General features: G+C 33.5%; 1 protein-coding gene across 3 annotated transcripts; it reads right to left on the bottom strand.

Annotated features, from left to right (window-relative positions):
• Positions 1–1086: 1086 nt before the first annotated feature.
• Positions 1087–15343, bottom strand: LOC139783043 (superoxide dismutase [Cu-Zn]). 3 transcript variants are annotated; one of them, XM_071722172.1, is made up of 5 exons: positions 14896–15343; positions 6027–6105; positions 5233–5445; positions 4675–4925; positions 1087–2117 (listed from the first exon to the last, which is right to left on the bottom strand). In XM_071722172.1, the coding sequence occupies exons 2-5, from the start codon at positions 6090–6092 to the stop codon at positions 2012–2014; spliced, it is 636 nt and encodes a 211-aa protein (XP_071578273.1). In that variant the 5' UTR covers positions 6093–6105; positions 14896–15343; the 3' UTR covers positions 1087–2011. The 3 variants fall into 3 exon arrangements, with proteins under 3 accessions (XP_071578273.1, XP_071578272.1, XP_071578274.1); XM_071722171.1 differs by lacking the exon at positions 14896–15343 and adding an exon at positions 9683–9841; XM_071722173.1 differs by lacking the exons at positions 1087–2117; positions 14896–15343 and adding exons at positions 3014–3496; positions 9683–9840.
• Positions 15344–16948: the final 1605 nt, after the last annotated feature.

Raw genomic sequence — 16948 nt, 5'->3', positions numbered from 1 at the left:
TTAAATATTGGTAGCTTTTTTGATTAAACCTCTTTGGACGTAGACGTAATAAAGGATTCGTTTTTTGAAATTTTAGATTAACAAAAGGTGCTAGTATTGGATAATTTAAAGCAATAACATTATTTTCAAAAATTGATGTTTTAATATTTGGCTACGTTACGTAATTGATTAATCAAAGGCAGTTTTTACTGCCTAAAGAAACATTTAACATTAACATTGCTCGTAAGATTTATTAATTTATTAACAAAAATTTATATTTTTTATTTATTTTATATATTCTCTTTTTTGTATTTATCTCATTTAATCACAAAATTTTGTTAATGTTATTTTTTTCATACAAATGATGATACTGCATATGCAGTATCATCTCATTCAATTTATGGAATGGTAAAATGTTATTCCATTGAACACTTCAATTACATTACTCCAAATGCATTATTTCACGCTGCATTGCGAGCGAAGCGTTCTCGATGGACGAACGCAATCCGCCATAATTTTATCGAAGATCAGGCAAACCGCGCGTGAGCATCGCATTAAGCGATTGCCGCTCGCAGTTCAATAATGTCACATTATTTACATATGTCCGGTAGAACGTACAAAGTGGGTCACAGGCAACTTTACAAGCAAGCCGACGAGTTTTCGTTTTCGCGATTCGATCCGCTCGATAAGCATTTGCGTAGTACGTTTCTTCAGTATCAACTTCTAGAAAAATTCGAGCGGTTCGTTCTTCGCATGCCAGTTGGGATTCGCGCAAATCCGCCATTTCGTGCCGTGCTGGTTATACGTATATGGGTTAATGAGGACATGGTAAATATAGTTATCGCGCTCATTTCACTGGTGGCTGCACCTGCACGTAATGCTACATGCATAATGATAACACGCCACGATTTAAAGTTCAGTGCTGCACGACTGAAACATCTTTTCTACTCTGCTCGTCGTGTACTCCGTATTCGCTCGGTATTTACGCAATAAAGTCTATAAAGTACGTTAATATTGATACTAATAAATAGTAACTTAATAATTTAGTAATAAACAATTTTACAATTAGGTTTGAGGCAAATCGTAATAACAGAAAACAAGATGATCTTTACATTAACCAAGAATTTTATTTCAACAAATATAACTTTGTTATATAAGCGTTCACAATAAAGAATCAATTGAAAAAAGTTGTATACAGAAAAAAATTTGTGATTTAATTAATTAATGTGTCTGCATTTTAAAAATCGAAGAATATAATTGTAAACGAAAATATAGCTGTATACTAGCATAGGTTTACCCTGCAAAAGTGCGCGTTACGAATACAAAGAAATCGTAGCATCATACTATATTAAGGATATAAATAATGAAACTGACTATCCTAACTGACTATCGTAAACAACACTTATGAGTTGACCAATCATATTGGATGTAATTCTTAATTAACTAATTAAGTAGATGCAATATATATTGCAAATTGTAATATGTAATTCACAATATATAGATATATATTTGACGCACTATATAGATATATATAGACGCGTTTTAAACAAATTATTTTTCATTCAGACTTATGGTGAATTAAGTATTTCTAAATAATATTAATATTGCACAATATTAAGTTATATAAGTATGACAATTTTCGTTGTATCGTTATTTAAGTTAAACAACTGATTTTTTAGTCAGTATTAATTTGAGCAGATAGTTTGACGTTTTACAGATACTCGTACATTGTAAATATAATTAAAATCGAACTACTCGTCACTGACGAGTCGTCCAGTCGTCAGTTTATTCCAATGAGATTTATAGTAATCGGCCGGTAAGTCACATTTACATCAAAATAACGATCGCTAACATAACATAACGCTTCTGCGCGATGCTCCATAACTGATTAAAATTTTGTCGACTGCTAATATTGTTGACGAATAATCGATGGTCACAGTTCTCGTTGTTCGTCAGTTCGAGATGTAAATGCAAATGCAATTTACTTATCTTTGAACAAGACACGAAATTACTTGGAGCTCCCGCGGGATCGTTAGAACTTGAGATGTTGATAAGTGGCGATGAGGAAGAATATCACAAGGGTCGATACGCTCGGTGTAGTAAATGAGCCAGAATTCCACTTGGCGTACGGCGGCGACCTAGAAGCAACAACATTGAAGAAATCGATAATTGTATTCGTAATTGAATTGTGCAACATTACGTAAAGTACCCGACGTTATTACCGGTATTTCCGGAAGTCAAAAAATAAATAAAATAACGCAGTTTTGTGAGGTGAGTTGCGTGCATCGCCTGCCACGGATCTAATTACGTGCAAAATGCAATAATGCACATACGCCGAGACCTGAGATTTGTATCTATATTTAAATGAAATGCAGTCTACATTTCGATGCATTGCATAAATCTGAATTCCAAATTACACATAAATCATATTGCGATTGTGTTGCGGTAGTCAGAAGCAAACAAATATCGCAAGCATTCTTGAAAACATTAATATTTATTGGTGTTACTAAAACAACAAATATATCAGCGACGACATACAACAAAAGTAAGCACATAAAATACATTAAAAATGTCGATGCGACTAGACTCTGGTGCTAAACAATATAATGCGTAGAGATTTATCAAAGAATTTTTTAGAAAAAATTTATATTTTAATTCTAATAATAATATATCTTTATAGTGATTTTTTTATCATACTTTGAAAGAGAGAGAGAGAGAGAAAGAAAATATATTAACAACTTTTGCGATTAATATAAGGTGCGATATTTATGACACTTATTATACGGTCGTCCTGATATTACTTTTGAATAATTATTATGGAAAACGGTGATATTAACTTTTCGGACTTTATTTGTATTTCATAGAGGAAGCTTGTAAATTATCAAAGTATTATCACCGTGCCACTTTATTAGCGTGGAAACATAGTCCGAGAAAAACAGAGATTAACCGGCTCTCTTAACTGCGAAAGTGTATAATACGCGCATATCGTTTAAATCTAAACGTGCGTGATCGTGAAATAATTCATAGAGGAGCATTCTCATTGCGCTTACAGCATATGTATATTTTGTTTAAAATATTTATATTTCTCTCATGGTAACACAAAAAAACGATCGGACAGAATAAATGTAAGGAGGAATATATCAGGGAAACATAGAGGAACAAAACAAATTGTCAAAGTATCATCAACAGTTTACATATAAAAGATAGACACGCTACGAGTCAACAGTCAGAGAGAAAATTACATTACATTTACATAGGGCACATGTCGTTCCTACTAATTCTACGTCTATTTCTTAGTTTTTATTACAAACGACAAAATTCTTTTACAAATCACATAAAATGTATACGACACAAAGCGTTTTACAGAGGAAGAATCGTATAGGAAGCAACACTTCAACAATATTGGTTCAATCCTAATCAAGGTGAATTTCTAGTCAAATCTACAAAGTGATATCGATCCTTTTTGTTTCTCCTTCGTTGACCGTTGACATTTTCCTTCGAAGTACCTCAGATTTTTCTGTAATGTGCAGAATACAATGAGGTGCGGCTGTTTAATTTCGCTTTTGATAATTCTTGTGAAAAAATGCGAGGATTATTGATATTATATAAATAATATTATAATATCATAATTATAATAATGTAATAATATAAAAGAGGTATTACATTATGTAGGTATAATTATATTAACATTATCCTTTTGGAAGTGGCGCGCGGTCTGTGAGACCGCACCAATGATTTTTCTTTTGTAATTTTGTTATTAAAATATCTCGTTCTTTAAGCCCTTTTGTATTCCCGGGGGCGGGGGTGACGTGTTCGTCAATCTACCGTCAATGCATCGCCGTTGCATCGCATGCGTATTCTCCAATTATGGCAGTTTGCGGTCCCAAAGACCGCACGCACTGCATATTTAGAGTTCCTAAAATTTATGTTTTAGTATGATTATTGCTATTTCATTATTTTTGCTATTTTAAATGTTTATTGTAGTTACTAGTAATAGCAAAGAAAAGAAAAATATTTTTGTTTTTCATTATAAAAATTTGGTTTCTGTTCCTAAATAAGAAAATGCTAAAAGAAGAGCTATTGTAAACAATTGATAAAAAATACTATTAACATATGGAAACTTGAGTATTCTTTATTATTTTACAAAGTTAAGATATCCCTCTTTAAAAGTAAAAAATTAGAAAATAAAATTTTTATTTTGCTTTTTGAAAACTGATATATATATATATATATATGTATATATATTTGCAGTCCCATAGACCGCGCGCCACTGCTTATGTACTGCCAGGGGGTGCCACTTCCGAAAGGTTATAAATATATGAGCGATTTTATAAACGGCATTAGAAGATCGTTTACTATTACTTTACTACACTAAATAAATATATTTTTTATTGGTATTTGTAATATTTTTGTCTAAAATCCACCTACTATGCTTACACAACAAAGTTAGAACGTACGTGAACATTTAGCGACAAATAAGCAACAAGCAAATAAAAGTAAAGAATCTTATCCTATATCTTTTTACCGGAAATCTGAAAATAATTGCATTATGAATGATAGACGTTACATGAAGAAAACTACAAGTTTTATGTCCTGTGAATATAGAAACACGTGAATACTGAAAATCATATGAAAAATTGATATCGCAAGGCGTAAACAATGAGAAAAACATATATTCATAAAGCGATAACCTACTCGATGCCAACGACACCACAGGCCCAACGATCGCCAGAATTTCCGGTTGTCGAAGAGAGAGAGTTATTTCCTTTGCCAAGATCGTCCTCGCCGGAATGTACAACTATAGACCGTCCCAGGATACTGTTCGATCCTCTCAGCGAGATAATGTTGTCAGTGATATTTATTGTCGCTTCTCCCGCAGAATTGGCCTGGATATTTCCTAGATCGCCGACATGTCGGACAGTATCTTCCGGGGCGCCGTGAGTGACCTAACGAGTTAATAGTATATAGCCGAAAAAGTAGTATTAAGTACAATAAGTACATAGTCAATGAAAGACTATCATAAGGCAGAAAAGCCAAAGAACATTAATGGTCTTTATCATAAAATACAAAAGACGAGAGATAGAATTTTATCAAAAGTGAAAATTTTCCAAAGAAGGAGTAGTAATATATATAGTATAATACATATAGTTAATATATATATATATATATATATATATATATATATATATATATATATATATATTAATTATTATCCATAGCAATTAAAAGGAATCGATTGCTGTGGGAGCTCACATTCTCAGGGTTGAAGTGCGCTCCCGCAGATGTGCAACCCATGCTCAAATCTCCCTTCTCGTGCACGTGGAAACCGTGTAGCCCTTCTGTGAGTCCATAGATCTTGCCGGTGATAGTAACAGGTCCATCCAGAGGAGTCTGAACGATCTTCAAATTACCCGTGACATTTTTCACGGAGGAAAATGATGTCAGGCGAACGACCGCTACCAATTCCTAATCGAGTCGATTCGATACGATCAGTATAATTACAAAAAATAACAGCTAGTGCTTTCGAAAAATAGTAAAAAGTTTTAATCAAAGCAAAATTTTTTTAAGGAAAAAATTAATTGGACATTATTTTGTCAAAGATTTAAATCTTTTAAGATCTTCGATTTTTTATGTTAAATATTCTGAGAATTAAAAATTGAACGAAAATTCTGTTGAAGTAAGGAAACATAAAAAATAAAATTACATATATTCTTCTGCTTGTCCTAATAACATTAATTACAACTTTCAAAATATTTTAAATAAAACATCCTTTTTTTATGACAATTTTAATTTGGTTAAGAGACTTGTAAATGAAATTTTTTACTTTAAGAGCGCACTAGATATTCTGCAATTCACTCATTATATTACAATCTCTATGAATGTCACGTAATGACTGCTGTCCAATTTGGAACTATGTCATATTATCAATTACAATCAACGCTCGTCACGGTAATAATTCATTATAATGCATTGGAAAATCGATTGATAGTTTATTTATTATTGCGGAAATGGATTAATACATGCAATATTCGGATTATCGTACGTACCTCTTCTGCCTGTGTAGCTGTAACAGCTATTACAGCTGCAAATAGTAACACAACCATTCGACTCATCGTGCGTATTGGGCTGTAAATATAATAACAGAAAACTGATGACATATCAATATAACTTACACAATATCTTTTTGCTATCTTTTGCTCTTGTTTTTTTATACATTTTATCTGAAATTGTCGTTATCTTTTAAAACGTCACAATTACTGCTAAATGTTGCAATAATAACTTGAAACTTTGTAGTAGAAAAATACTTCCTTATTGTCAGCATAAAACAGTATAAGAGATATGAAGAAACATACACTCTAAAAAAAAAGTACGTTTACAATATTTTATACATCTCCTTCATGAAGAGTATATTTTCTTATAACAAATATAATTTTAATGAAAAATGCAGCATTTCGTTATGGCCAATACACGATTTACAGTTTATAAAAGAAGATATATAGATGCTCAAACAATCTCAAAAATTGTATTCAGGGTAACCAAATAACTGATTATGAAATATCCATTAAGAAAAGATTGGTAATTTCCGACTATGGATTGAGATCCATTTGCGCATGCCTCACGTACAGAAATATAATTTAATCGATCTAGAGGCCGGTCAGATGAACCGATTAATATTAACAGTAGCCTCGCACGTAAAGGATAGTAATCGATAATCCGTGCGACGCAGTTTTTGAAGCGTGGCTGTCGCGCGATTTAGGAAAGCACACATAATTCCTACAAAAAGTAACGTAGGTAAATGAAAATGAGTGTTGACCAGGTGAAGGCGAAGTTACTTTCACATCACATTTATATTATTAGCGAACTATTTATTTCCCCCTATTACACGTATGTCAGATGTACACATATGTACAATCTATTTTTTATTATTAGTCGAAGCTGTTAGATGACCTTCGTGATATGCACGAACTACATTCTGATGTCATACGTGAGTTTCTTGGTATGTGTGCTCGAGGTTAATTAAAAAGATTATGTAATTTTCAGAAATTCTACAAATCATATGCCCGTGCCAAGTTAAATATTAAGTTGAATATCTCAGATTTGTATTATTTTCTATCCAGACATTAATAACATTATAATGTACTAAAGATAGAGCGTAACGTCATCGCATATTATTCAGGATAATTACTAATCATATAGAATTTATTATTTTCGTGTGACTGATTATAATTAGCTTACGCAAAATGCAAGAGCCACAAAATTATGTAAATTTATGTAAAGCTATAAGGCAACATTATCGTGTGGCTGACGCAGAGTCATCGGATATTCCAGGTTCTTATCTAAATACTTAATTTCAATATAACTTTCCTTCTTGTTATTATCTCGTTGATAGAGAATATTTATATTTCTTAGCCATACCCCTATTTATTTTATTGATGATCTTATGTGCCGCTTTCATGAAATCTGTATCTATATTAGCAGAATTTATCTTTTTTTTTCTTACTTTGTTTCGCAAGGAAAATATAACTTTCCTTGTTAGTACGTTATAAAATACTTGACGTTTCAAGTTGTTTATCGATTTGCATATTTCTTTTCACACCCAGTCTTTATAGAATACGAGCGCAAGTTTATTGGAGATTTTCTTGTCACTTTTGATGTGATTGGCTTCAATAAGAACACTTTTCTTATCATCATTATTTTGCTCGCATTTTATAAAATACAAACATTCTCGGTATTATATCATTTTTATCGTATTTCTTCTATGTACTTCACCTTTCTCATTACCTCACCTTTCTTCACTTCGATATAAGTATATATTTATTGGAAAGGTTCTTATCAATATTATATTAACATAAGACGCTACTGGTACGTTGTCTCTCGAGAGCATTTCACAAAGCAGAATAGATTTTCTATCAATTTCGAGATGTATTACTTTCTTAGTTGTTATTGTTTCAAAATTATCGCTATAACCCTATATATTATTGTGATATTATAAAAAACTGATTATTTATCTCGTATATATTATTATTACAAAAATTATGATTATTCCGATTTGCTGACGCTTTGCGGAATGTGTGCGTGCAAACGCCAGCTGGAAAGTTCACGGTCCAAGGAGTAACAGCTCAGTCCGGTGCGAGTGCGAGTCAATTCAATAATACGTGTCGCAGAATTTCTTTCGTGACGGACCAGATACCGCGAGAGGTGGGTAAAAGCACCGTGAACTCGGGAAACGTGGAGCGAAGAGCTCCCAAGGAAATATCGATTCATGGCGAAAGGTGTTCGTTCACAACACCTGCGCGACTTCATCGATCAGTGTTATTCATGCGTTTTAACGTAAGCACCGCGCGAATTGATGGCGCGTTTCGCGGACACCAAGCGAGTACATAGTACATACACACAGCGATGTATTTCTATTTCCATCATGGGACCGGCTTTACACGTCATGCACACTCCGACACGACGTATCCATCGGTTGTTTCTATATTGTGTTAGATTAATCAGGACTTATGCGAACGTCTTGTTACATTCCCACATTTCCCAGAATTAAACGTAATAAGTTGAAAAAATTTTACAGCGCAATTTCAAGACGGTATTAAATATATACAATCTAGCAGAGGTTTAAGAGGATAAGCTTGCAATTTAAAAAATAAAAAGGGTTGAGAATAAAATATTAGCCCTTGATTCGAAACAATTCCAAATAAATTAATAATGGGAATTTACTTTCAGGAATCTGAAAGTAATGTATTCATTCTTTTACATTATAATTTTTATTTTATAAATATAATTATATATTTTATAATTTTTATATTATTAATAGAGAAATGCGATAAAGAAATGGTAATTTACAGATTTACAGAACATTTAGAGAAGATTTTCAAAGAATATACTGATATATTTTTCTTTTTTCCATGATTAATCGGAAAATTTCCGTTAATGAAAAATGTTACAGCTAATAAGAAGCTCATAAAAAAGCTTTATGAGCTAATTAAAAGCTCATAAAGATTTAATTTAAGCCGTTATCTCTTTCGAACATTAAACTCGAATAAACGGTGCAATTGACCACGTAATTACTGAATTTAACATTAGCGTATCTACATCGCGTGCATAGATATCGACGTTATGGATTAACGTGTTATTCTCACGAACCATATTTCTGTCAGATATGCGTGGCTTTAGTTATAGTGACTGTAGTTTTGCATTTCCACAACAACACGTTATATTTAGTAGCTCGATCCTCTATAGCGAATACAGATACAACCGTAATTTCCGAAAAAAATCCTTCACCGACATTGAGATTATTTATGCATCGCCTATCAAGTAAATTCCATGTAACCATAAGTAATATCGACTCGCTTTATCGATATTACGATAATAGCTACAGCTCGAGTTGGACTTGCGAAATTTCGTGTGGAAGACAGAAATGAAAAACGAATGTCGAATCGAGGACCGAGTGATTTAGCTGCATGATTAGTATACACACGCATAAAATTTCGAAAACTTGCGAGGTCAGTCGCGAGATAAACTCGAGAAGGAGATAAAATTGCAATTTGTTCGAAACCAAAAGAATATTACGTGGCGATTCGCCTCACGTTCACGCGATAAATTGGATTGCGCAACGGTGCATCTGTCGCGGCATGGAGTTTCGAAGCGCGATAACACGATCGGCCGGAAAAGGAGCATGCCACGAAAAGTGAAAGAAACCTACCGGCGAGCGGGCACTATTTTACTGGGCACTGAATGACCGAATGACTGACTGGCTGACTGCGGATGCTGGGCCCATGTTCCGCTTATATTGGCACGGTACCCCCATGCGAATCCCCCACCCACGAGGTAGACAAATCAGTCGCGAACAAGTATCTTGTAAATGATCGTGCACCGACGACACCGGCGACCGGATGACCGTCGAAGATAACGGAAGATTCTGGACCCTCCGCCGCGCCGGGTCTCGTGCCCGGCTTCTTTCGCACAATTCAGTCAATCAAATGGTTGCATAATTGAAGATACTGTTAAACAATGAGATAATTCTGCAACGACATAATTATCAGCTCCAGATAGAGAGCAGCAAAATACTGTTACAAATTGTTGTAAAATAAAAAAATAAAAGATAAATATAAGATGATTGACACTGTCTGACAATGCCTGATAAAGGTCGAAATGTATGAAATATTAATCATTGTGTCAGAAAATATTTTCGAGGTGATTATCATGGCAGTTTCGTATTTTATTATAAAAGATAGGAATAAGAGAAAGATGGGAACTTCATATGTGTTATATTCAGGAATGGCACACGTGGTTGCTTAATTAATAATCGCGCAAATCCGTGACGTACATTATTCGGATGTGTTTATTGACTTGAGTGTTAGCAGCTTAGTTTTGATTAGAGCTGACTGTTACAAGGAAGCCAGCAATGCGCCACACAACATACGTGCCATTTAGATTAATAGGATAATAGAGAAAAGGATGTTAGATATTCACGAACGGAGCTCTCGGATCTGTTCAAGTAACCAGCTACAATAAGTATGTCACTGACGAACTTACACGAAACTTGTCGTCGTCGTGAGAGTGAAATTAGCATTATTAGCAATACATTAACACTCGTAAGGAAATCACCGAACATTAAACCTGCCGTTTTCGCACGTAAAATCGATCTATCAAGCTCGGCAATGAGCGGACGTTTTATTTATTACACGCAATAAATATTGTCTGTATATAAATCGCGATTATAAAATATTTCGGGATTGTAGACTTTATTTTAACATTGTTCTTCTGTTACTAATATTTTTTAAATATCGAGGTCTCGCGGTAGTTTTCCATTATAATATTATTTTTATAAATATTGAAAATCTATAATAGACACTTTGTTTAAAAAAAGCAGATGAAGAAGTAAACAATTGTACTTTTACATTGTACTTTTTAAGGAGTAGCTATAACACTTGTAACATTCCCCTAATCTAAACATAATCATTTTACAAGCGAGAGAGAGAAAATGTTCTCGGAATCTTGCAAAAATAAAAACGAAAGAGCTTTTTTAACAGTGCTTTTTTATTTGAATTAACGATGTAAAGTCCTTTTTTGCATTCTCCTTTGCGCGTTATCGCATTTAAAGTTTTCTTATCTTACAATTAACTATTGAATATGGATAATAGGACATATGATTCATATACGTATGTCATGGTCGTTCGGCTAATGCTCTACTTTACGAAATTAAGACACGAAATAATAAAAACGCGTATATCTCTCTATAGTCGCGTCTATCATTGATGTTCGAGTGAGGTGAATTCAAAACTGATACGTAAGCTACGTAACGTTCATTTTTATCGTAATTATCATGCTAAAAATAAAAGTGTGACTCACATGATTATTATCAGAAATAATTTGTTGTTGCGTCTCTTCTTGTCTGAAAACCTACTATAGCTGATATCACAACTCCTCGCAATATCTTCGCCGTCATAATTAATATAATAGTGTTGTGATATAATCAAACCACTTAGGAAATCATTTTTTTACACTGTTATTTTTTAAAACTTATCCCCGTTCTACAAATTGCATTTTGCATTTCACGAATTTTTCAACGTGAAATATCAGACGGGACTTATGAGTGAAATTTCTTGCCATAGTTTTATAAACATATGTTTTTCATCTTTTTGCTGTTTTATAGAAACTTATTTCATTGTTTTTGTAATGAGAAACATGAATATTAAACTTTTCAACAGAATATAAGTAAGTAATACTTGTAAGTTTTAAAACTTTAATTTTTTAATAACAAAAATTTTGTCGAAGTACATAATTACTATTAGTATTGTGCTAAAAATTATTACAATATTTTATAAAATAATGGACATCTTAAAGTAAAAAGGTTTCCGGCAGAGATATGTCTGGAAAATTTTGATGGCAATCTTGTTTTTCAATATCTCGTCTAGATGTCAAACGATCTTTTACCATAGTTTTTAAAAATTATTTATGAATTATGTTTGTCAAATTTTTCAATCGTATTTTGAGAAGAATCTTGCGTTATTGAAGATCGATTTAGGAGACAATTTTATCATGAGTTCGAATTAAGAGCGCTAGTTTTTATTGTTATCGTGTCGGCAAAAATCTGAGCAATCAAGGTGTATTTTTAAGTGGATCGAACAAGATTGATGGACGTTTATAGCGCATCTCAACGAAGTGGGGATAATTGTGCTTCGGATTGAAGTCTCCTTTGTGTGCCTGGATTCTCTTTGTAAAGGAAACCGGATATTGCATTTGTAGAGCTCTGATTGGCAGTCCGGCTACGCAGTAACGTTTTGCACAATTGGGACTTTGTAATTATTATTTCCGACCGAATGTGTATATAGACAGAAAATTTAATTAATGGTGCTTTCGCAACGTAAAAATCGGGAAATGTCGCTCGCTCTGTCTGGATTTCATATTAAACCGAGCTGCAAGGGAATGAAATATCGATGTTTCATTCATGCGCGATAGAAGTTTTGCCATTTTAATTACAACTTTTAGTAAAAATATGTAATAACGCATAAAAACACATAATTAAAAGATATCAAAGAATATCTTTCAAGTGTGATTTTATATTTAGAGGGTACTTTATTTACTATTTATTTATTGATTTTTATTAATCTATTCTTATTATTATGATTCAATCATGATTTTTCTTATTGCATATTCAATATTAATTGTTATTATTATTTAACCTATTGAGGTTTCATAATTATTTTTAAATTAAATTAATAGCATTATAATTTTGTGATTAAGTTGAGTGCTATAATATAATATTTTCGTGATGCAATAATTATATTATTAGGAATTTTTGCTCAGTGTAAATTACGCCTATCGATTTTACATGCCTAAGAAACATTTGAAGCATTTACTCCGATACTCGCGCAATTATAGGCAACTTATCCTTGAAGTATTATGATTGATGTAATATAATGCCTGAGAAATTGATCAGAAATTGCGAAAGCGTATTCATCGTTGAACGCAATCGTTCAACAATTACAACCAGTTTTATCTCGGAAATAGTGTAGCGCGAGCGCAAAGATATTCACTCTGGCCGACGTGATATGTCGGAAAATAAAAAGACATGCAACTTCGTAAAACGTCGACGTCGACGTCGAATGTTAATGTGGCTGTCGCTCACAGGAACAGCGCTAGACACGTTGTAGATCAAAAAATAAGAAGAAAAGGTAAAGCCCGTTCGACGCGAAAAGATTATGATATGATTTTTATTCCACAGCACGGCTGGTGAGTGAAATTTTCTGCTGAAGAATTTTTGACATCTCGTTTAACAGCCGTAACAGAGAATCCCTACAGTTATATTCTGATTTTTAGAATTTTTTAGATTTATACATATTATAAAAACACACGAGTAAAAACATGTTTAAAATATTTTGGGTAAGAAATCATAATGTAATTTCTTGTACAGATAGTTCAGATTATTTAAAAGTTGTCAAAATATTTAAATTACTGAAAATGCAAGAGTAATAATATTACATTTATATTATATTATTGCAACAAAAAAATCGATTATAAGACTAAAAACTACTGCAAAAGATTTCTGGACGGAAATCTCATTCGCGATACGTTTTAAAAAATATTAAATCTAGTGTATGTAACGTTCTATTAAAACGCACGAAGCCTCTTTTTATCACTGGAACGATCGTATTACAGTATAACGTATAATGCACAATGCCGCCTAACAATGAGTGTTTCACATAATAAATAAGTCATCAAGATAATCGTGCTTTTGCACATGTTTGCCTGATATTGCATTCTCTAACACGAGACTTATTTTACCGTCGTAAATCCAATATACGGCAAATACACATAATCGAATAAAGTACTGAGAAATGCGATATACTGAAAGTATGGCTGTCAACACGCAATGAAAAACAATGATAAGATTTAACGTGAATGTTAAAGTATATCATTCAAAACAATTTAAATTATATATGGAAATATACTAATTAAATATCAATTAATAGATTAAAAATGCAGATGTATTTACTGATTGCATTGCAAATGTAAAAAAAAAGGTGAGACAAAAAAGTGCGGTGCTTTTTTATTCCGTTCTTCTTGCGCGCTCATATTCTTATTCCTCGCTTCATTAACTTATTGTTAATTAGACGTTATAAGGAAAACCGCAAGCAGTTTGTCGTTACTGATATTACAATTTTAAATTAAATTCTAAGGATATATTAACGACGTGTGATTAATGTTTAATTCGATTGCAACGTTGAAGTCGCATATCTATAAAAGTACACGTGTAAATATGAGTGCACCATGTATCGCAATGTATTAATAATACTCGTTCTCGTTCTCAAGGTACTTGATATCTTTGCGTACATCCGCGAAAAGTATAAATAAGCAAGCCTAAGCCAAAGTTAACAAATGCCTCTTGCTCTGAAAATAATCGAGCTCGAAATTGTTGCGGAAAATTCCAAAAGTGCGCGAGGTATGTAATTATGCGATCTAATTATACGGGTGATTACTGAAACAGCATGAGTCAACCTTTTTACGAATGAGTCAGAAACGTTATCTTTTCAAATGATACATTTATTTTTAGAAAAATATGTCTCCAATTTAAAGAGCAATTTGCAATGATTCATATTTTAGTCATAATAATTTTGTATTAAAATTTTTTTAACCATCGATCGATAATTTCTTCTTACTCTAAATTTTTTCTTCTTTTTTTTGTGCGCCGAATAATTTTTACCAAGTAAGTAGAAAAGATGATAAGAATTCAAAAATGATATATAATTGTTTGTAAGATTTACGGAGCATGTCATTTCTCTTCTCTCAATCGCTGCTCTCTTTTTAAATTTCCTTTCTAATTCGCGATATGCAAACACTGTATGATCTGCAATCGTCTCAACTTTTTTTAACGTAAATTATTCGACGAAAGAGCATTCTTTTCTTCCTTACCTTATGAAGACTCTGCTTCCACGTGACCAAGACTCGTCTACCGCAAACAGCTGCGAGCGCGACACTACTTTTCCTCGCTATTGCTTCACTGTGTGACGTACGTTATCGACGCACACTCGCGTAGATTATGCGTCTTAAAGCGTCAAGCATCAACTGCGTCTTACAACGGAGAAACTTGGAGAATCAAGTCCATAACATATACGCGAGCCGCGAGAAGACTGACGAGAGAAGAGAGTCGTTCTCTCGTCACTGGCACCGTTATCGCGATTAAACGACTTTAATGTCGGTTCCTTTTCAGAGATGGGCCGCTCTCGCATGTACCCGATCGGTCGTCGACCCCCTCTTAGGAATCCCCTCTCAGGTTTCTTGGTAGATTCTCTCGATCTTCTCTCTGGCAATGGCGACTCGCTACTCACGAAAAATATTCCGCGAAAACCTTCCGGTCACAGTCTGCCGACGAACTGCCTGGAAAAACGACCCGCGATAAGTAGACATACATATGTTATCTTTTTACAAGGCAACAAACGAAATTGAAATGTCTCCCTCTTTTTCTCCAGTGATAATATTCAAGTCGCGCATTCTTATCTATATACTGCTTTTCTTGCGGGAAAACGGAAAAACAAACGCAAATTCTCAAGATTCAAAGACCCAATAAAAACATTGCAAATAAATCATCCATTAAGTAATTTTTTTCAGTAAAATAGTCTAAAAAATCTTGTTCTTCTGTCATGCAAGAGAGAACAATGTTTAAAGTTTTTAATTATTTTTAATTTTTCCACAGATTTCAGTTAAAGTGTGCTACAATAAGTGACGCGCGAAATGTGTTGCGAAATATGAAGTATGAAATCTTATAAATGCACTCAACTGATGAATGATTGATTAACGAGTTAAACGAACAGGAAAAAATGTAACAACGTTTACAGTAGCACTGGTCAGAAGAAACTGAAACCTATGAAAAACAGTTATGATGCTCGCCTTCCTTAAACATTTACAAAGACCATTTGTACGTACCTACATGTACACCTTTGTGCTATCTCCCCTCTTCTAGAACATTAGTCATTATAGCACCAAGGTTCCACAAGCCTTGTGCAATGGTTTATAGATCAACTATGCTCCGATCGAATTGTGTCGCTTTATAACGCTTTGCTCAGATTCCCACTGTTGGGAAAACGAGGTAATTTCACTTTAATCGCACTAGTAAACTTCATAAACTGAAGACGATATCATTTCGGATATAATGACAATTAATTCTTACTCTGTCATTTTTTTCTGTAAAAATGTTCAATAGATGCTATTTAGACTGATCGATTAAAATATTTTCCAAGAATTTTTTTTCTAGTCTGCATTAAAAACAATTTATTTTAAAAAAGTCGAAGTTTTCCTCTGAGTAGATGCAGACTCGACGCGAATTAGCGAGAGAGTTAAATCCGACTGACAGATCAGCGATTCAAACGACGATAGCTAAACATCGCCAATGACGAACGGGATGATTGGCAAGGTTCTCTTGCGCAATAATTCCTGTCGATCAACGTGAAGACAAACCGCTGCTCCGATACCGCGACTCTTTTCATTGACATACTCCACACTCTTGTGGCATTGCGCTGTAAAGTGGCAATGGCGTAGATGTCGGCGTCATGAAATTACGACGCACCTTTTTACGCTTCGCTGCCTTGACCCTGCGAATTCCTTCTGCTGCAAGATAAAGATTACTTTGGCCGTTTCGAAGTGCGAGTCTCCAACGTTGCTGTCAAAACACATATCGCGGAATATCTTCGAAAATAACCTTCGGTAATTAATGACGCCACGTTGCTCAAACAGAGATAAATATCTCGTAGAAAGTCTTTATCACCTTGTATAGAAAATTAAGAGTTTATGTATTATTATCGTTGAGCTCAACATTGTAGAAAAATCAGCATTTGTACCAATCGTAACGCAATTGTGAATAATTGTGTTAATTTCTAACGTTGTAAGTAGAGAGAAGTCTGCGTAAATAGCATTTTAGAATATATGTCTATATAAAATCTATGTCTCGAGATTTAGGTAAGATATGAAT

The sequence above is a fragment of the Temnothorax nylanderi genome, unplaced genomic scaffold (genome assembly GCF_030848795.1).
Source record: "Temnothorax nylanderi isolate EJ_2023f unplaced genomic scaffold, tnyl_v1.0 TNYL_tig0464_pilon, whole genome shotgun sequence".
Lineage (NCBI taxonomy): Eukaryota > Metazoa > Arthropoda > Insecta > Hymenoptera > Formicidae > Temnothorax > Temnothorax nylanderi.
Note: the sequence above shows the minus strand (reverse complement) of the source record. Positions and strands in the feature narration are given on the sequence as shown.